At 40.2% G+C, this 15,963-nt stretch overlaps 1 protein-coding gene across 1 annotated transcript in view; it reads left to right on the top strand.

The window, feature by feature from the left end:
* Window positions 1-15,963, top strand: part of KIT (KIT proto-oncogene, receptor tyrosine kinase) — a 135,484-nt gene that overhangs the window by 110,031 nt on the left and 9,490 nt on the right. The window contains exons 12-17 of the mRNA XM_081332976.1: window positions 513-617; window positions 5,016-5,126; window positions 6,521-6,662; window positions 10,363-10,439; window positions 10,731-10,858; window positions 13,329-13,451. Coding sequence (XP_081189102.1) covers window positions 513-617; window positions 5,016-5,126; window positions 6,521-6,662; window positions 10,363-10,439; window positions 10,731-10,858; window positions 13,329-13,451 — 686 coding nt within the window. The remainder of the gene's footprint in view (window positions 1-512; window positions 618-5,015; window positions 5,127-6,520; window positions 6,663-10,362; window positions 10,440-10,730; window positions 10,859-13,328; window positions 13,452-15,963) is intronic.

Genomic DNA, 15,963 nt, shown 5'->3' with positions numbered 1-15,963 from the left:
TCAGCTCATTCCCCTCCCCCGCTACCACTTCTCTAGGATGGTTGCGTACCACCTGCCAGGTGCCAACATACCACAGGTGGTACTCGTACCACTGGTTGAAAAGCCCTGAACTAGGCATTTCTATAACAACAGATCTATCTAATCAGTTAAACCAAAAATCAAAGTTTCATTTTTTTTTCCACCTCAAGCACAAAGTCCAGAAGCGGTTTCTAAGTAGAAACAAAAGTAATTGGTTTTTTTCCTTTAATCAAAGCAGTCAATTTAGCCATCTCTGCTAATTCCATCAGCTTTTGCAACCATTCCTCCATTGTGGGGATTGAAGGGGCCTTCCATTTTTGTGCATAAAGTAATCTTGGCTGCCATCAACATGCATAACATCGAAGTTCCAAATTCTTTCTCCAAGTCTTTTTCCATTAAACCCAACAGGAAAGTTTATATGAGGTCAATTTTGTTGATAATCTGTTTGGAGGAAGCTTTGTGCTTATCTTTCACATTTTTTGGGACACTTTTAGGCAAGATTCTAGGAGCTGGAGCTTTTGGGAAAGTCGTTGAAGCTACTGCCTATGGTCTATTCAAACCTGATGGGGCAACAAGAGTGGCAGTGAAAATGCTCAAACGTAAGTTCCTTGTATTTCCTTTAATTTATTTTTAAAATCTGTTCCCTTGGGCTTCCAAAGGTTCATATCACCCTGTATTCTTAGAGGGATTTGCCACCTGAACAAAAGCAGACATTAAGCACGTATTATCAGCAGCCGAGTCAGATATCTATGGAGATTCTCAGTTATCCAGGTCATGGTTGTCCCATAGGTACCTTTTTCAAGGGGCAACTGGACTTCCTTTGTTTTTCCTTGAAGATGTTTCACTTCTCATCCAAGAGGTTTCTTCATCTCTGACTGCAGTCAAAGCCGAAGAAGCTTCTTGGATGAAAAGTGAAATGTTTTCGAGGAAAACGTTACTCTCCAAAGCATCTGAAGGCAGGACAAGAAGCAATGGATGGAAACTAATCAAGGAGAGAAGCAACCTAGAAATGAGGAGAAACTTCCTGACAGTTAGAACAATTAACCAGTGGAAGAACCTGCCTCCAGAAGTGGTGAATGCTCCAACGCTGGAAGTTTTTAAGAAGAGATTGGACAGCCATTTGTCTGAAATGGGGGTTTCCTGCCTGAGCAGGGGGTTGGACTAGAAGATCTCCAAGGTCCCTTCCAACTTATTATAATTATTATTATTCATTGCACAGTCATTTTTGTCCTTACCAAGGACCTGGGATAGGCAGATGTGGATGTTTGATGGTATTACAAATATCGTCGCAGGATGGAAGCTGTTCCTACTAAGGCCAGCTTTTGCAATTGACTGATGGCGAATTTGTCAAGTCCAATGGTGTTCAAGTGGCGCTCCAGTTGTTTGGGATTGCACCCAAGGCAATTATTATCATCAACAACACCATTATCATTATTATTAAAAAAATAATGGAAGTCCAGATGCCCCTTGAAAAGGCATTTTGGGACAATATGAAAGGTAGGTACCAGGTTGCCGGCCGTAATACAGAAACCTTCATTCTAGAGGCTGAAGATGAGTTTACCAATCCTATGAAGAGAGATGTCTGGCTCTAGCTTGGATGGCAAGGAGAAGAATAGAGGAAAATAGGAAATCATGAAAGCAGACTGAAAGTAGGCCACAGATTGGCCACACTGGAAGAAGGTTGTTTGTTTCTCTAAACTTCCTCATCCTGGTCAGGAGGAGTTCAGAAATAAAATGCCTTGGGGAAATAGCTAGTTCTGTTCTTGGATGGAAAATTCCTTTCTTGTCAGGTAAAGCTCTGACAGTTCCCAATTAATAGAAGAAGTCTGAAAACTAAAATAAAGCCTGTTTCAGGCTTTATTTAATGCAGCCGCACGAGTTGTGATGGGAGTCTCCCGATACTCACATGTAACACGTCTACTCCGCGAGCTGCATTGGCTTCCAGTTGCCCTCCAGGTGAGATTCAAGGTGCTGGTGATGACCTATAAAGCCCTAAATGGCATGGGCCCGGATTATCTGAGGGAGCACCTACTGCCAGCATCAACTTCCCATCGTCCTGTGCGCTCCCATAGGGAGGGCCTCCTTAGGGTGCCGCTGGTCAGGGAGTGCCGCCTGGTGATCCCCAGAGGGAGGGCGTTCTCTGTGGGCGCGCCTGCCCTTTGGAACGATCTGCCTGTGGAACTCCGGACCACCCCCGACCTTCGTTCGTTTCGCCGGGACCTGAAAACCTGGCTCTTCGATCTATCTGGCCTGGACTGAGGGGTTTTAATGTTTTTAAACTTTGTTTTAACTGGTTGGGCTATTAATTAATTTAATTCATTTTAATTCTATTTCTTTTAACCTTTATATTATCTTTTAAATGTTGCCCTGTAAACCGCCCTGAGTCCTTCCGGGAATAGGGCGGTATAGAAAACTAATTAAATAAATAAAATAAATTCCCTAAACTGTGAAGTGCTCTGAAACGTGGCCACATCTGGAGACAGGTAACCAAGCTGAAAGCACGAGCGAGCCAAAACTGGGTGGTCTGAGTGTAGAGTGTTTAAGCTTCCATGAAGAAGCCAAGAGAACAAAGAAGCTTCATTAAAACCTCTTAGCGTTCTTTTTGTTTTTGTGAGGAGGAAAGAGGTAACCAGAATTTTTTCCGTGTTCCATTTCCTGTGGAAAGGAAAACAGTAAAGTCGCCACCATCCCTCAACATTTACTGTAAAATACCAACCGTTCTCGAAACCATTTGAAACTCGGATTCCTTTTTTAAAAAAAAAAAACAACAAATGGGTTTTGTTTTAATTATTGTTTTAATGTAATTTATTTTCTGCATTTGGGCACTAGGGTTTAATTTGTTTTAATTTCTGTATTTTGGGTATTTTGATATTTATGTCCCTGTTCACCGCCCTGAGTCCTTCGGGAGAAGGGCGGTATACAAATCAAATAAATAAATAAACAACAACAACCTCTGAAGCTTACCGTGAGCATCAGATGGTCTTGATTAATTCTCTGTAAAATTACAAAGTAGATCAGGAGGCCTTCTTTGGAGAAGAATTTGCACAACCAAGTTGTTTCCTCAGAAAGGTCAATATCCTAAATAACATTGCCTTATTCTGGGGGGGGGGACAATTGGAGTGAATTGGGTTTGTCCCTTAAGAGCAGGGGTGTCAAGCTCGCGACGTGTCGCGACGTATCCCGACTTTTTTTCCATTGCCGGTAAGGCAGTGGTGAGATTCAGCCGGTTCGCACCGCTTCAGCAGAACCGGTAGCTATTTTTTTGTGACCCGGGTCCAGAATGGACTTCCGGAAGCGGCATCCACGCAGAGAACCGGTTGTTCACCTATTTGAATCCCGCCACCGCGGCAAGGGGTGGGTGCGGTTTCGGCACGACGCATCCAGCCCGCAGGCTGGCAGTTTGACACCCCTGTTTTAAGAGCTTCAAAATCAAAACAATATAGTAAGACATTTTCAAAAGCAGTAAATACACACGTTCATATATCAAAAGGAGGTCGCTTTTTGAAGTTGCGATGCCTCTCGAGGCCTATAAATAAAGGGTCAGTCTGCGGTGTTGCTGAGCCTCTACAAAAGGAGACCGCCAGATTCTGTTACTCTAGCATTACAATGAAGGTAGTGTTACTATCCATGACTTTGAATTCTTGTCTGAACTGACTTGAAAGGCGGGCATCAATCTTGCAAGCCTCAAAGGACCTCTCCCTCCCCCTTGCCTTTACTTTCCAGAGAAGGAAAGTTTCCTTCTGGGGTGTTTGCATGTCCCTATTGCCTTTGCGGCCTAAGATGTCTCTTACCTAACCAGCTGCCCTGGCTGCAATTCTCCCTCTCCCCCCCCCACCCCCCTCTCTCTTTCAAGAATATTCCCACACACCATTGTATCATGGAAGGAAAGAATCTGATATAATGCCCCAGGAGCATTATACACCTACCGCCACTTATGGCGCTTTAAGAGCTTGGCATACGTATGTATTATATTAGATAGCCATCCAACTTGTAATTGCAACAGAGATCGTAGGATTCAAATCAACAGGACAAAAAATTAATAACAAGAAACCACACTGATGCATTAATAATGCATGGTGGCACACAATGGCACTCAGGTGTAATAAAAACCTGAACCCGTCACCATCATGTCATCCAGCCTACAAGCTAGGCCTATGTCCTTCAAAGACATAGGAATCAGCTGCGGGGGCCAGGGCCAAACAAATCTGCAGGGGTTTGTTGTTCCAAAGGGCAGGTACAACAGCAGCCTCAGAGCCGTTCACAAAATACTCACTCTGGTGGCTGTAGCTGGTTGCTTTCCCTCCCCCCACCCCGCCCCTTTCATACCAGAAGATACATGAAATACAGCTAGACCAAGGGAAGGCAACCTTGGCTCTTTTATGACTCGTGGACTTCAACTCCCAGAATTCCTGAGACAGCATGGCTGGCTGAGGAATTCTGGGAGTTGAAGTCCACGAGTCATAAAAGAGCCAAGGCTGTCTACCCCTGTGTTAGACCCTCCATCGTTTTATTCCCTAAGAATGTTCCTGGCCTCTATTTGCTCAGAAGAATTGGTGTATATTAGCTTAGCTTCCCAAACATCTGTTTAAATTATTTTTTTTTTAAAAAAGCTAACATTACGTAGGTAGGGCTTTTGGCAGCTATCCAGCAATAATGGGATCAGATTCATTCTTCACTGTCATTGGACATTGGAATACTAAAGGGGGTCTTCAAACGTGGCAACTTTTAAGACTTGTGGACTTCAACTCCCAGAATTCCTCAGCCAGGCTGGCTGCGGAATTCTGGGAGTTGAAGTCCACAAGTCTTAAAAGTTGCCACATTTGAAGACCCCTGGAATACTACATAATAGGGTTGTTTGTTGGTTTTTATCCCACCTTTACTGGTTTTTGTGTGTGCTGTAAACTCAAAACGGGAAACATATCTTAACATCTCTTCCTCCTTCCTTCCTTCTTTATTCACGTCCATTTGCTGAGTTCCATCTTTTCTTTTTTTTTTAGCCAGTGCTCATTTCACCGAAAAAGAAGCCTTGATGTCAGAACTGAAGGTGTTGAGTTATCTTGGCAATCACATTAATATTGTCAACCTGCTCGGAGCCTGTACTATTGGAGGTAGGATTTTGATGGTGTTTGAGTACCTTCAGAAGAAAAGGAGTGTGAAGTCCATTCACACTTCAGAGTTTTTAAGAATAAGGGCCTGACTGAGTATCTGAGGCCAAGCAGAGAGGGGAAAAGCTGGTTTTCATTTCTTCTGGGACTCATTACTCTGGCACCCCCAAGGAATTCATAATGTCTGTGTATCTCAACATAAATAATTAATCCTTTCATTTTGAAGCCAGTCGGCATACTGTACTGACGGGTCACCTTACTTCAAGATTGGGAAGTGTCATAAAGGCAGAATGGGCATAATCTAAATATAAAAGAGCCATCAGCAGCGTGTTCAGGTAACACGAAAGTTTGCAAAGCTTCAAATACTAATTAGAGCAAACTCTGTGGAACAGCACTCCAAAGGCTCTCAATAGACATATTATGCAGGCTTATCTTTTGTGGGTGGACAAAAAAAAATGGAGTATTCTCAGAGTGAATCCATTTGACTTAACAAGAATACCGATCAGGAGGCTTCAAACTGTGTCCTTCGTTTGATTATGTACTGTATTGTATAGTAAATAAGGCTATCTGTATCTTTATCTGTGTCTTTCTGCCCCAACCAGTGGTTAAAGTTCTTTTTATGATATCCATCTGAGCGTAAAAAGTAGTAATTTTACTTTGACAAACCCCCAAGAAGGTTAGTTACCAAAATGTCCTTTAGGATAGTTAAGAGAATTGTTATGATCTACTTGCATCAGCCCAGAATTCAATCATTGAAATTCCAGATAACATTATTATATATTTCATTTTTTTTATTAGCCGCCAGGCTAATAAATATTTTGTACTATAGACAAAATGATTCTGTCTTTTTTTTAATCTTTAATATTTTCTAAAAGTCACAAGCATCTGGCTTTCTGTCTTAATAGGCTGTTCTGTCCAAATGTGTGTTTTTTCCCCTATTACACTAAGAACTATAATATTTAATGTTTCTAACATTACTATATGAATAATAAATGGGCTAAATCAAAAGAATAAGTGTTAAAAGCTTGTATTTGGAACGGAGATGTTGCTTCAGGAAGGAGACTTTAAAATGAAGCAGTTTGTGCCATTATCACACAATTTACTCTGTGTGTGTGTGTGTGTGTGTGTGTGTTTCTGCACTGCAGTACTATTGATGTGCAGGAATAATTAATTGGAAATGACCGCATTTTAATTGGGATGAAAACCCAGCTTCTGAATAAAGATGCTGCTGATGTAATTTTGCTCTTGACTTTTCAAGGCCAAAACACAAATCTGTAGTGTGGTTTGAAAAGGCCCATTTTTGTACATGTGGACAAATAATCTTTTTTTAATTGAAAAAAAGAGTCTCAGACAGAATGCAGAATTCAGCCACTCTTCAACTTCCTTTCCATCTGCAGGTCCTACTCTGGTCATCACTGAATATTGCTGTTATGGTGACCTTTTGAATTTCCTAAGGAGGAAACGGGATTCCTTTATTTGCCAGAGGCCTGAAGAAACTGCTGTTTACAAGAACATCCTCAATCAAAAAGAGCACATGCAGTAAGGCTGTGTTGCCAAAATTGGCAGTTATTCCCAGGAAATCACAGTGTATTTTTTTGTTTGCTTTTGGCTTTCACAAATTTGTGCCTCTTTTACAAGAGGTATGCAGGCAGGGAACGGTTTGATTTTTATATATACATACATTATATATAAGGGACGCGGTGGCTCAGTGGGTTAGGACGCTGAGCTTGTCGATCGGAAGGTCGGCAGTTTGGCGGGTCGAATCCCGAGTGCCGCGTAGCAGAGTGAGCGCCTGTTACTCGTCCCAGCTTCTGCCAACCTAGCAGTTCGAAAGCACGTAAAAATGCAAGTAGAAAAATAGGGACCCCTACGGTGGGAAGGTAACAGCGTTCCGTGCGCCTTTGGCATCTAGTCATGCCGGCCACATGACCACGGAGACGTCCTCGGACAAGCGCTGGCTCTTCGGCTTTGAAACGGAGATGAGCACCGGCCCCTAGAGTCAGAAACGACTAGCACCCATGTGCGGGGGAACCTTTACCTTTACCTTACATTATATATATATATATATATATATATATATATATATATATATATATATATATATATATATATATATATATATATATATATATATATATATATATATATATATATATATATATATATATATATATATATATATATATATATATATATATATACACATATATACACATATACATATATATATATACACATACATATACATATACAAATACAAATACATATACATATACATACAAGGCAAGGAGCCTTGGTGGAGCAGTGGGCTAATGCCTCCTTAAGTAACACCAGCTGCCTGCAATTAGTGCAGGTTCGAGTCCCACCAGGCTCAAGGTTGACTCAGCCTTCCATCCTTCCGAGGTAGGTAAAATGAGGACCCAGATTGTTGGGGGCAATAAGCTGACTTTGTAATAATGCCGCTTGGGGGGGGATGAAAGCCCTAATAAGCAGGCATATACATAGAATGAAGGCTATTGCTAAGCACATTGATTTGTGCTTAGATTGTAAGCCGCCCTGAGTCTTCGGAGAAGGGCGGGATATAAATGGGAGTAAAATAAATAAATAAACAAACCACACACACACACACACACACACACTGTATATCAAACCGTTCCCTGCCTGCACACCTCTTGTGCAGCTTTTAACACTTATATATATATATATATTCACTAATTCTTCATTGTGTCCAGTACAGTACATACTCTATGCATCTTTCATGTAATCTTATTAATTCTGGGTCAAAATCCACCAAATAAGTTGATATCTATACAGAGATGCTGATTCTGCATTAATGGTGCCGGTCTAGCACTTAGTCTTCTATTTAAGAGGGAGTTTCAATTATTCTTTTGATGTTATCATTACGTTTTATATACATTCATCTGGGGCTGAGCAACAGTTCATTGTCCAAATGCTATATATTTCAAAAAGAGAGGTAGAATGGTAGAGAGCCTAGGTCAGGGGTAGGCAACCCTTGGCTCTTTTATGACTGGTGGACTTCAGCTCCCAGATTTCCTGAGCCAGCCTGGCTCAGCTTGGAAACCTCTCCCTTTTCCCTCAGCGTGGCTGGCTGAGGAATTCTGGGAGTTGAAGTCCACGAGTCATAAAAGAGCCAAGGTTGCCTACTCCTGGCCTAGATTATGACAGTAGGTCAAGATACTTGTATAATGGTTTCACCTCAATAGGTGGATTGAGTAGTTCACACTAGGGGAATGTATTTTTGAGTCACTTTGATGTGTTAAACTTGAATGGAAACCAAGTTTTTGTCTTTATTTTGTCATGAAAAAGTTGTAAGGCACAGCTTTGGAAACTAGAGCATTGTGATTTGAGAGCAGAAAAAAAGTTGGGGGTTTATAATTTAGCACTTTGCCAAACCATAGAGAGCCACAGAGATGGCCGTGAAGGGAATATTCAGAATCTTGTAGAAGCAACATATGCAAGAGCGTTCCTTAAGTTGCGAGAAAATAAGTAGAATTAAGGGCAATGACTCCTCCTTGACTCAGTGGGGTGGGGTATAAGAGGGAGGGTGGGTAAAATACAGGCAGACTTGTAATAGTGTATTACTGTAACCCAGGGATGCTAGTTCAGGAATTCTGGGAGTTGAAGTCCACAGGTTATATAATGGCCATAGTTACCCACTCCTGCTGTAACCTATAGAGTCCTGTGGAGTTGGTTTCCCGATATGTTTCCATTATAAGGCAAACAGAAGCTCTAGAATACAAAATAGCTTCGTAGGAAGGCATCAGTTTTAATACAAACTACTGATTTAAGATATTTGCAATCCAGACAGTGGAGCCTTCCTCTCCTCCACCATCTTCTGGAGTCCATTTAAGCTCATGCCTCCTGCTTCAGTGACTCCACCCAGCCACCTCATTCTGTCGTCCCCTTCTTCTCTTGCCCTCAACCTTTCCCAGCATTAGGCTCTTCTCCAGTGAGTCCTTCCTTCTCATTAGGTGGCCAAAGGGTTTGAGTTTCAACTTCAGGATCTTCTAAAGAGCAGTCAGGGTTGATCTCCTCTAGGACTGACCGGTTTGATCACCTTGCAGTCCAAGGGACTCACAGGAATCTTCTCCATCACCATAGTTCAAAGGCCCCAATTCTTTGACGCTCAGCCTTTCTTATGGTCAAACTTTCACTTCCATACATTGCAAACTGCCATACATTGCAACCCTTGGGCCTGGTCATCTCCTACAGATCCCTCCTAAGTGGAAAAGAAGCCGCAGTGCTTTACTTCAGAACAAGGATTTCGGCGCCCGCCTGTATAGAGCCCCAGTTGGCAAAATGAAATGGTCATTCAAGGAAGATCAGCCTTGAACATTTTGAGGGTGGCAAGGTGCCTTGTGTTAAAACAAAGCAACTTGTATGGGTAAAGCAAAACAGCTGGTTGAAGCGGATTGTTGGGACACATCTGCTTAGTTTGAGACTTACACATTTATTTAGGAATTATAGTCCAGTTTATTTCCTTTGGGCATCTTTTTCCAAATGACCCATTGGGTCACAAATATTGTTCTATTTAATCATCCAAATCATTCAGGCCCACAACAACTGTACTTACTATTACGTGGTCTCCTATCAATGTGCTAAAGAAATCCATTTCTTAGTCTTTGAACTAGCCAGAGTTGGCTTGGATCTGTCAGCTAGTTAGATAAGATGCAGAAAGCTGTGGTCAGGTGCTCCAAGCTAAAAAAAAAAAGAGATCAAAACATTATCTGCACACAAAAAGACCTCTAACATTACGATCTGCTACTTTCTTATTTAATTTGTGTTATTCAAACAAAGTCAGTGATAAATCATTTCTCAGGAGGTCAATCAATTAATAAAGGGAATTTCCTACAACAAAATAGCTTTTGGAAGAGGGGAAAACTTTTTGGTTCCATAAAGAAAATTAACCTTCTTCAGCCCAAATAACCTATCATTTAAACTGTCTTTTCATGATTGATTCTAAGATCCTTTCCCATAAAATGTCAGAATTCAAATCTAGCACTCACAGTGCTGTATAGCACTTTTCAGTCCCATAGACAGGTATCTTCACCTTTCATCAGGTTAATAATAGATTTCCATTTCTTTTCAAGAAATGTGGTTATTTAGCAGTTGAAGATTTTGCCTGCTTCCTTTTGTTCTTGTAAAAGATGTTCTTTATTTGAGATGCAAAGAACTCCATGTATGGATTAGTCTCATATTTCTTCTGCTTTCCACACAGTGATGCCACCAACGAGTACATGGACATGAAACCAGGAGTTTCTCAAGTCGTCCACGCCAAAACCACTAAAAGACTAGGTAATTTGGGGGAAAAATGGGTGGGAACTTTTATTCTGAAATGGTTGATATTTGTTTACACATAACCACTTAAAATAAAATTTAGGTTAAAAGAAGTGAAAACAATTTTACAGTGTTATGTTGGCTGGGTGAATTTACATTCTTTTTTTAAAAAAAGAAGAAGCTAAATAACAGTGTATTTGAATAGCATTTCTATAAGGCCCTTTGGTGCCATGCTCTGTTGATAAAATGTCTGCTCTGTTTCCAAGTGGCATAATTCCTCCATTTACTGTTCCCACATGTTCTGCTTAGGGTCATCGGCTAATCAGGATGTCACTGTTGCCATTTTAGAAGATGATGAACTGGCTCTGGATACTGAAGATCTGTTAAGTTTTTCTTACCAGGTAGCAAAGGGGATGAGCTTTCTTTCGTCCAAAAATGTAAGTAGAAACTCATTTTTATATATGTATGTGTATATATGTATATATATATATATGTGTGTGTGTGTGTGTGTGTGTGCACACAAATGTATGTATATATAGATGTGTATATATATGTGTGTGTGTGTATATGTGTGTGTAGGTAGGTAGGTAGATAGATAGATATAGACATAGACATAGATATAGATATAGATATAAAATTTGGATTGCTAACAAAGAATTAAAGGGAGACTGATATAGCTATTTCAATGCAGCTGACAAAGTGAGAAAGAGCCTGTGGCCTAGAGGTTAAAACAACTGCCTAACGTGCAAGCAGCCCAGGTTCGAATCTCAGAAGCGTGTGGCTGACTGATGAGAACAAAAAAGCTTGAAATAGCTATATCAGTCTCCCTTTAATTCTTTGTTAGCAATCCAAATTTAATATAAAAAATGATTGTCGCAGTTGCGACTGCCACCTGTCGATGGCCCTAGTTTGGCCTGATACAGGCAAAAGATTTCGCAAAAGATATTTGGGTCGACAGGGTGCTCAAAACACTCAAGACATATAGATAGATAGATAGATAGATAGATAGATAGATAGATAGATAGATAGATAGATAGATAGATATAGAAAAATGGACAATCACTTAAATATGAGCCAGCAGTGTGCTGCAGCTGCCAAAAAAGCCAACACAGTGCTAGGCTGCATTAACAGAAGGATAGAATCAAGATCACGTGAAGTATTAATACCACTTTACAATGCCTTGGTAAGGCCACACTTGGAATACTGCATCCAGTTTTGGTCACCACGATGTAAAAAAGATGTTGAGACTCTAGAAAGAGTACAGAGAAGAGCAACAAAGATGATTAAGGGACTGGAGACTAAAACATATAAGGAACGGCTGCTGGAATTGGGTATGTCTATGGTGGAATTGGGTATATCTATGGTGCATCAGTGGGTTAGGATGCTGAGCTTGTTGATCAGAAGGTCAGCAGTTTGGCGGGTCGAATCCCGAGTGCCGCGTAACAGAGTGAGCGCCTGTTACTCGTCCCAGCTTCTGCCAACCTAGCAGTTCGAAAGCACGTAAAAATGCAAGTAGAAAAATAGGGACCACTACAGTGGGAAGGTAACAGCGTTCTGTGTGCCTTTGGCATCTAGTCATGCCGGCCACTTGACCACGGAGACGTCCTCGGACAAGCGCTGGCTCTTCGGCTTTGAAACGGAGATGAGCACCGGCCCCTAGAGTTGGAAACGACTAGCACCCATGTGTGGGGGAACTTTTACCTTTTAGTTTAATGAAGAGAAGGATGAGGGGGGACATGATATCTCAGGGGCTGTCACAAAGAGGAGGGACTCAAGCTATTCTCCAAAGCGCCCAAAGGCAGGACAAGAAGCAACGGATGGAAACTAATCAAGGAGAGAAGCAACCTAGAACTAAGGAGAAACTACCTGACAGTTAGAACAATTAATCAGTGGAACAACCTGCCTCCAGAAGCTGTGAATGGATATTAAATTATCATACTTCTTCCCTGGGAAGCCTTTTGTATAAGAGTCGTGATGTTCTCTGTATTTTCGTTGTTAGTAAATAGAGAAGTAAAATCCCTGTATTATCCTGTAAAATCATTAGGTCCCAGTTTTTTTAGTCTTTGCCTGTATATCAGATAGGCAGTGTGTAAGCCCCAATTTTTGGCAAGGCATCTCCAGTGTCAGATAGGTAGGAAATCTGCAAGTTCTTCAGTGCCCGGTTACATAACTTCTAAAAACGTTACATTGCATGTTTGGCCACAAATATGCAACATCTTGCTGTGAGAAGCCTTATGTTACTTGAAATAAATAAGCAAAAACTGTCGATATCCAGAGTCTTTGGTATTGGCACCTGGAGCAGGGATCTTTCTATTCCTCCTCCTCCGACATCTGTGATTTCTGTCCGTTTCTGCGATAAGAATTTCCAAATCTAAACAAGATCCAACCTTGTGGGGTGGTGTACACAGAAGGAGGAAATTAAATGTAACTCCTCCAAGACTCCTCAGAAAGAAGAAACCAAATGATACCGTGGCCCACAGACTCTTCTCCCGGAAGACATAAGATTGTACTTTAATTTAGAAATAGTGAATAAACCCATTCCTAACCTGAAGTTTACATAGAAGCATATGCCATTGGTTTCTACAGAATGTTCCGATGGTTGAGATGGTTGAGAAAGGAAAAAAACCAACCGCCATCTTAATGATATGACTTGTGAACAGAAATGTGTACAAGATTGAAATGCATATTTTTTTGTGTCAGTGTAGGATCATCTCGTATATATAGTGACAACATGTACCTGTTTTCTGTTTTCTTGCATTCTTATACTCTTTTATCTTCAAAAAAACCCTGAGTTTTGCTATGAATCACCGAATCTTCCATCATGTGCTGTATATAGTAATCTGCAGTGCTGATGATTATTTTGGTTTATTTGCCTAACATGTACATTCTGCAAATGTATTCCTTCAGTGCATTCACAGAGACCTGGCAGCAAGGAATATATTACTTACTCATGGACGGATAACAAAAATATGTGACTTTGGCCTTGCAAGAGACATCAGGAATGACTCAAATTACGTGGTCAAAGGAAATGTAAGTATGTTCGATCCAACCTACTCTTGCTACCTCTTGGTGGTGGCATCCAACTCTAGTTTATGGACCACAAATCACACCAACTAGCTCTGTAGTAGGTGATTCTTCTCTCTAAAGATGGAAGGTTTGGAGAGGGAAGCCCCTGATTTGGCTGGTTTTCCAAACAGAAGCTAGGATTCTTCCTGACTTTCATTAGCTTGGCTGCAGATGGTTTCCCTGATATAAGCTTCTTCTCTTCTTTGAACTTATAATCTCTTCTTGTATATTGGTGATGCAACTGAAGCAGTCTTCCCTGATAATAAAGATTCAATTAATTATAAGGCTGGAACACAAAAAACTGGTGTTTCTTCCTTTTAGCAGATTATTATTATTATTTTTCCGCCACTGCTTTTCCTGTTAAATTCAAAGTGAGATGCAGGCATTTCATGGAGCTAACAAATATTATTACACGAGCAAGCAAACTCATGTTTGAAAGCCCCTTAATTAACAACAGTGTGTGCTGACCAAACCAACGGTGAGATCAGATATGATTTCTAGCCTCTTGACTTAATTACCCACAACTTGGTTGCAGGATAACAGCTTGCAGGTGGACAGTGGGTAAATTGCGTTCCATTTGCTTGGATTAGGAGCTTTCGCTATCTTGAATTGCCCGTTCTGTGGTCGGAATGATTTAGAAAGATGGGTATTTGTAACTGGACCCAAGAAGGCAGAAGATGTTCCTTGTCTGTGTCTGATCTAACCTAAAGCACATGTTAAGGAAATACCAATCCCTCTTAGAAATGAAAGGAGTCAGCATTTCATCTGGCTTTTAGCATGAAAGTTTACATTCATTCTTGCTATAGAGTTTACCACTCTTAATTTTTTAAAGGCTTTGCTTCATAGAATTCATAGAAACAGGAATGCAGAAGTTTACTTTCCTTAAACTTCAACATAAATTTGTGGTTCTTGTATCATGCAGTGGTTATCATTGGATGAAATGTATAATAAGATGTATAGTCCTGTGGAACCAACTACCCAGGGAACTTAGGACTGCCCTCGACCTTCGCTCATTTCGCCGGGACCTGAAAACTTGGCTCTTTGATCTGTTTGATCCAGACTGTGGGGTTGTTAATTTAACTGGGTTTTAGATTTACTCTTGGGGCTTCAATTTAATTTAATTGTTTTAATTGATTTTAATTTTTGTATTTCATGGTTTTAACTGCCCTGTAAACCGCCCTGAGTCCTACGGGAATAGGGCGGTATACAAATTCAATAAAATAAATAAATAAAATAAATAAATAGTCTGGTTTAACTGTTAACTTCAGTAACAAAGCCAACAATAATAATCAGTGCTTTGCTATAGAAATTGTAACAAAGAAGATGAATTGCATAGTAGCGATTAAAAAACATAAACCCAAATTCCAGAGGTTGTGGTTTTTTTTTAATGTAGTCCAAGTTCTATCCAAGATCCAACTTTTGCTTGATTACTTAAAACGGGTTATATGGTTCTTTGGGTAATAATTTAAAGCTGTGTTTACAAGATTTTGACTTGAAAGGAATTGCAACTGGATGAAGACATGAATTTTAAATTCATAAAAGCACAGAATATATGGGATTCGTGAAAACAATAACCATAGGATAAGGAAAATGGTTTTCCTCAAGTTAAAGTCTTTCGTCAGTTTAACTGGAAGATTGTGGCAAATTAAATCTAATGTATACCAGGCCACACAACTGACAACTTGCAGCTCAGATACAACTGCAATAAAACTGAATCAGGGTCAAATAATATGGTATCCCAATGGATCAGCCAGGAAAGAAATTCACTCACTCATTCATTCATTCATGAAAAGCAGATTATCAATCACTTCTATTTGACAGATTGAAGTGTCATAAATCATTTGAAATAACATTTCTTTCAGTATCTTGGTGGGATCGTTTAGTATTATATGGACAATCACTGCCCATTTCTATTGCACGTTTCCTCTCTGATAGGAATCAATTTGTTGCATAATTATTAAATAACTTTTATTATTCATCAACAGAAGCTTTAGCTAACAAGCCCGGAAACTAAATTTTAATTCACGGGGGTTGAAGTGAACAGCATGTTTAAGAGTATTTATAAAGTTTGGACACTACCCTTAATTTATTAATTTACTGACCATTCTATACAGGATCAAATGTGTTCATTCTGAAAGGGACAGTAGAAGAAAGACAATAATTCCCATTTCTTGTTTGGCAACAGATGGTTTCAATCTGCTCATTCCATTGCTGATATCCTTCCCCAAAGGTGAAAAAAAAGTACAGGTTCTCAGGGGCATTTGGTCCCTTAATTGTTGAATGGGAATAACAACAAAAAAACATATTAATTTTTGATCTTCATTCTTCCAGCAATGACAGACTGTTTTTATGATATATTTGACAATGTGCAAATTTATAACAATAGGATTAATTAACAGTGAATGTACTGAAAGCTAACTGAGGCATCAGATTAAATGTTTTAATTCGTTGGAAGCGCTGTCAAATAATTGTTGGT

The sequence above is a fragment of the Vipera berus genome (genome assembly GCF_964194415.1).
Source record: "Vipera berus genome assembly, chromosome: 7".
NCBI classification, from domain to species: Eukaryota; Metazoa; Chordata; class Lepidosauria; order Squamata; family Viperidae; genus Vipera; species Vipera berus.
This window is presented reverse-complemented; position numbering and strand designations above follow the sequence as displayed.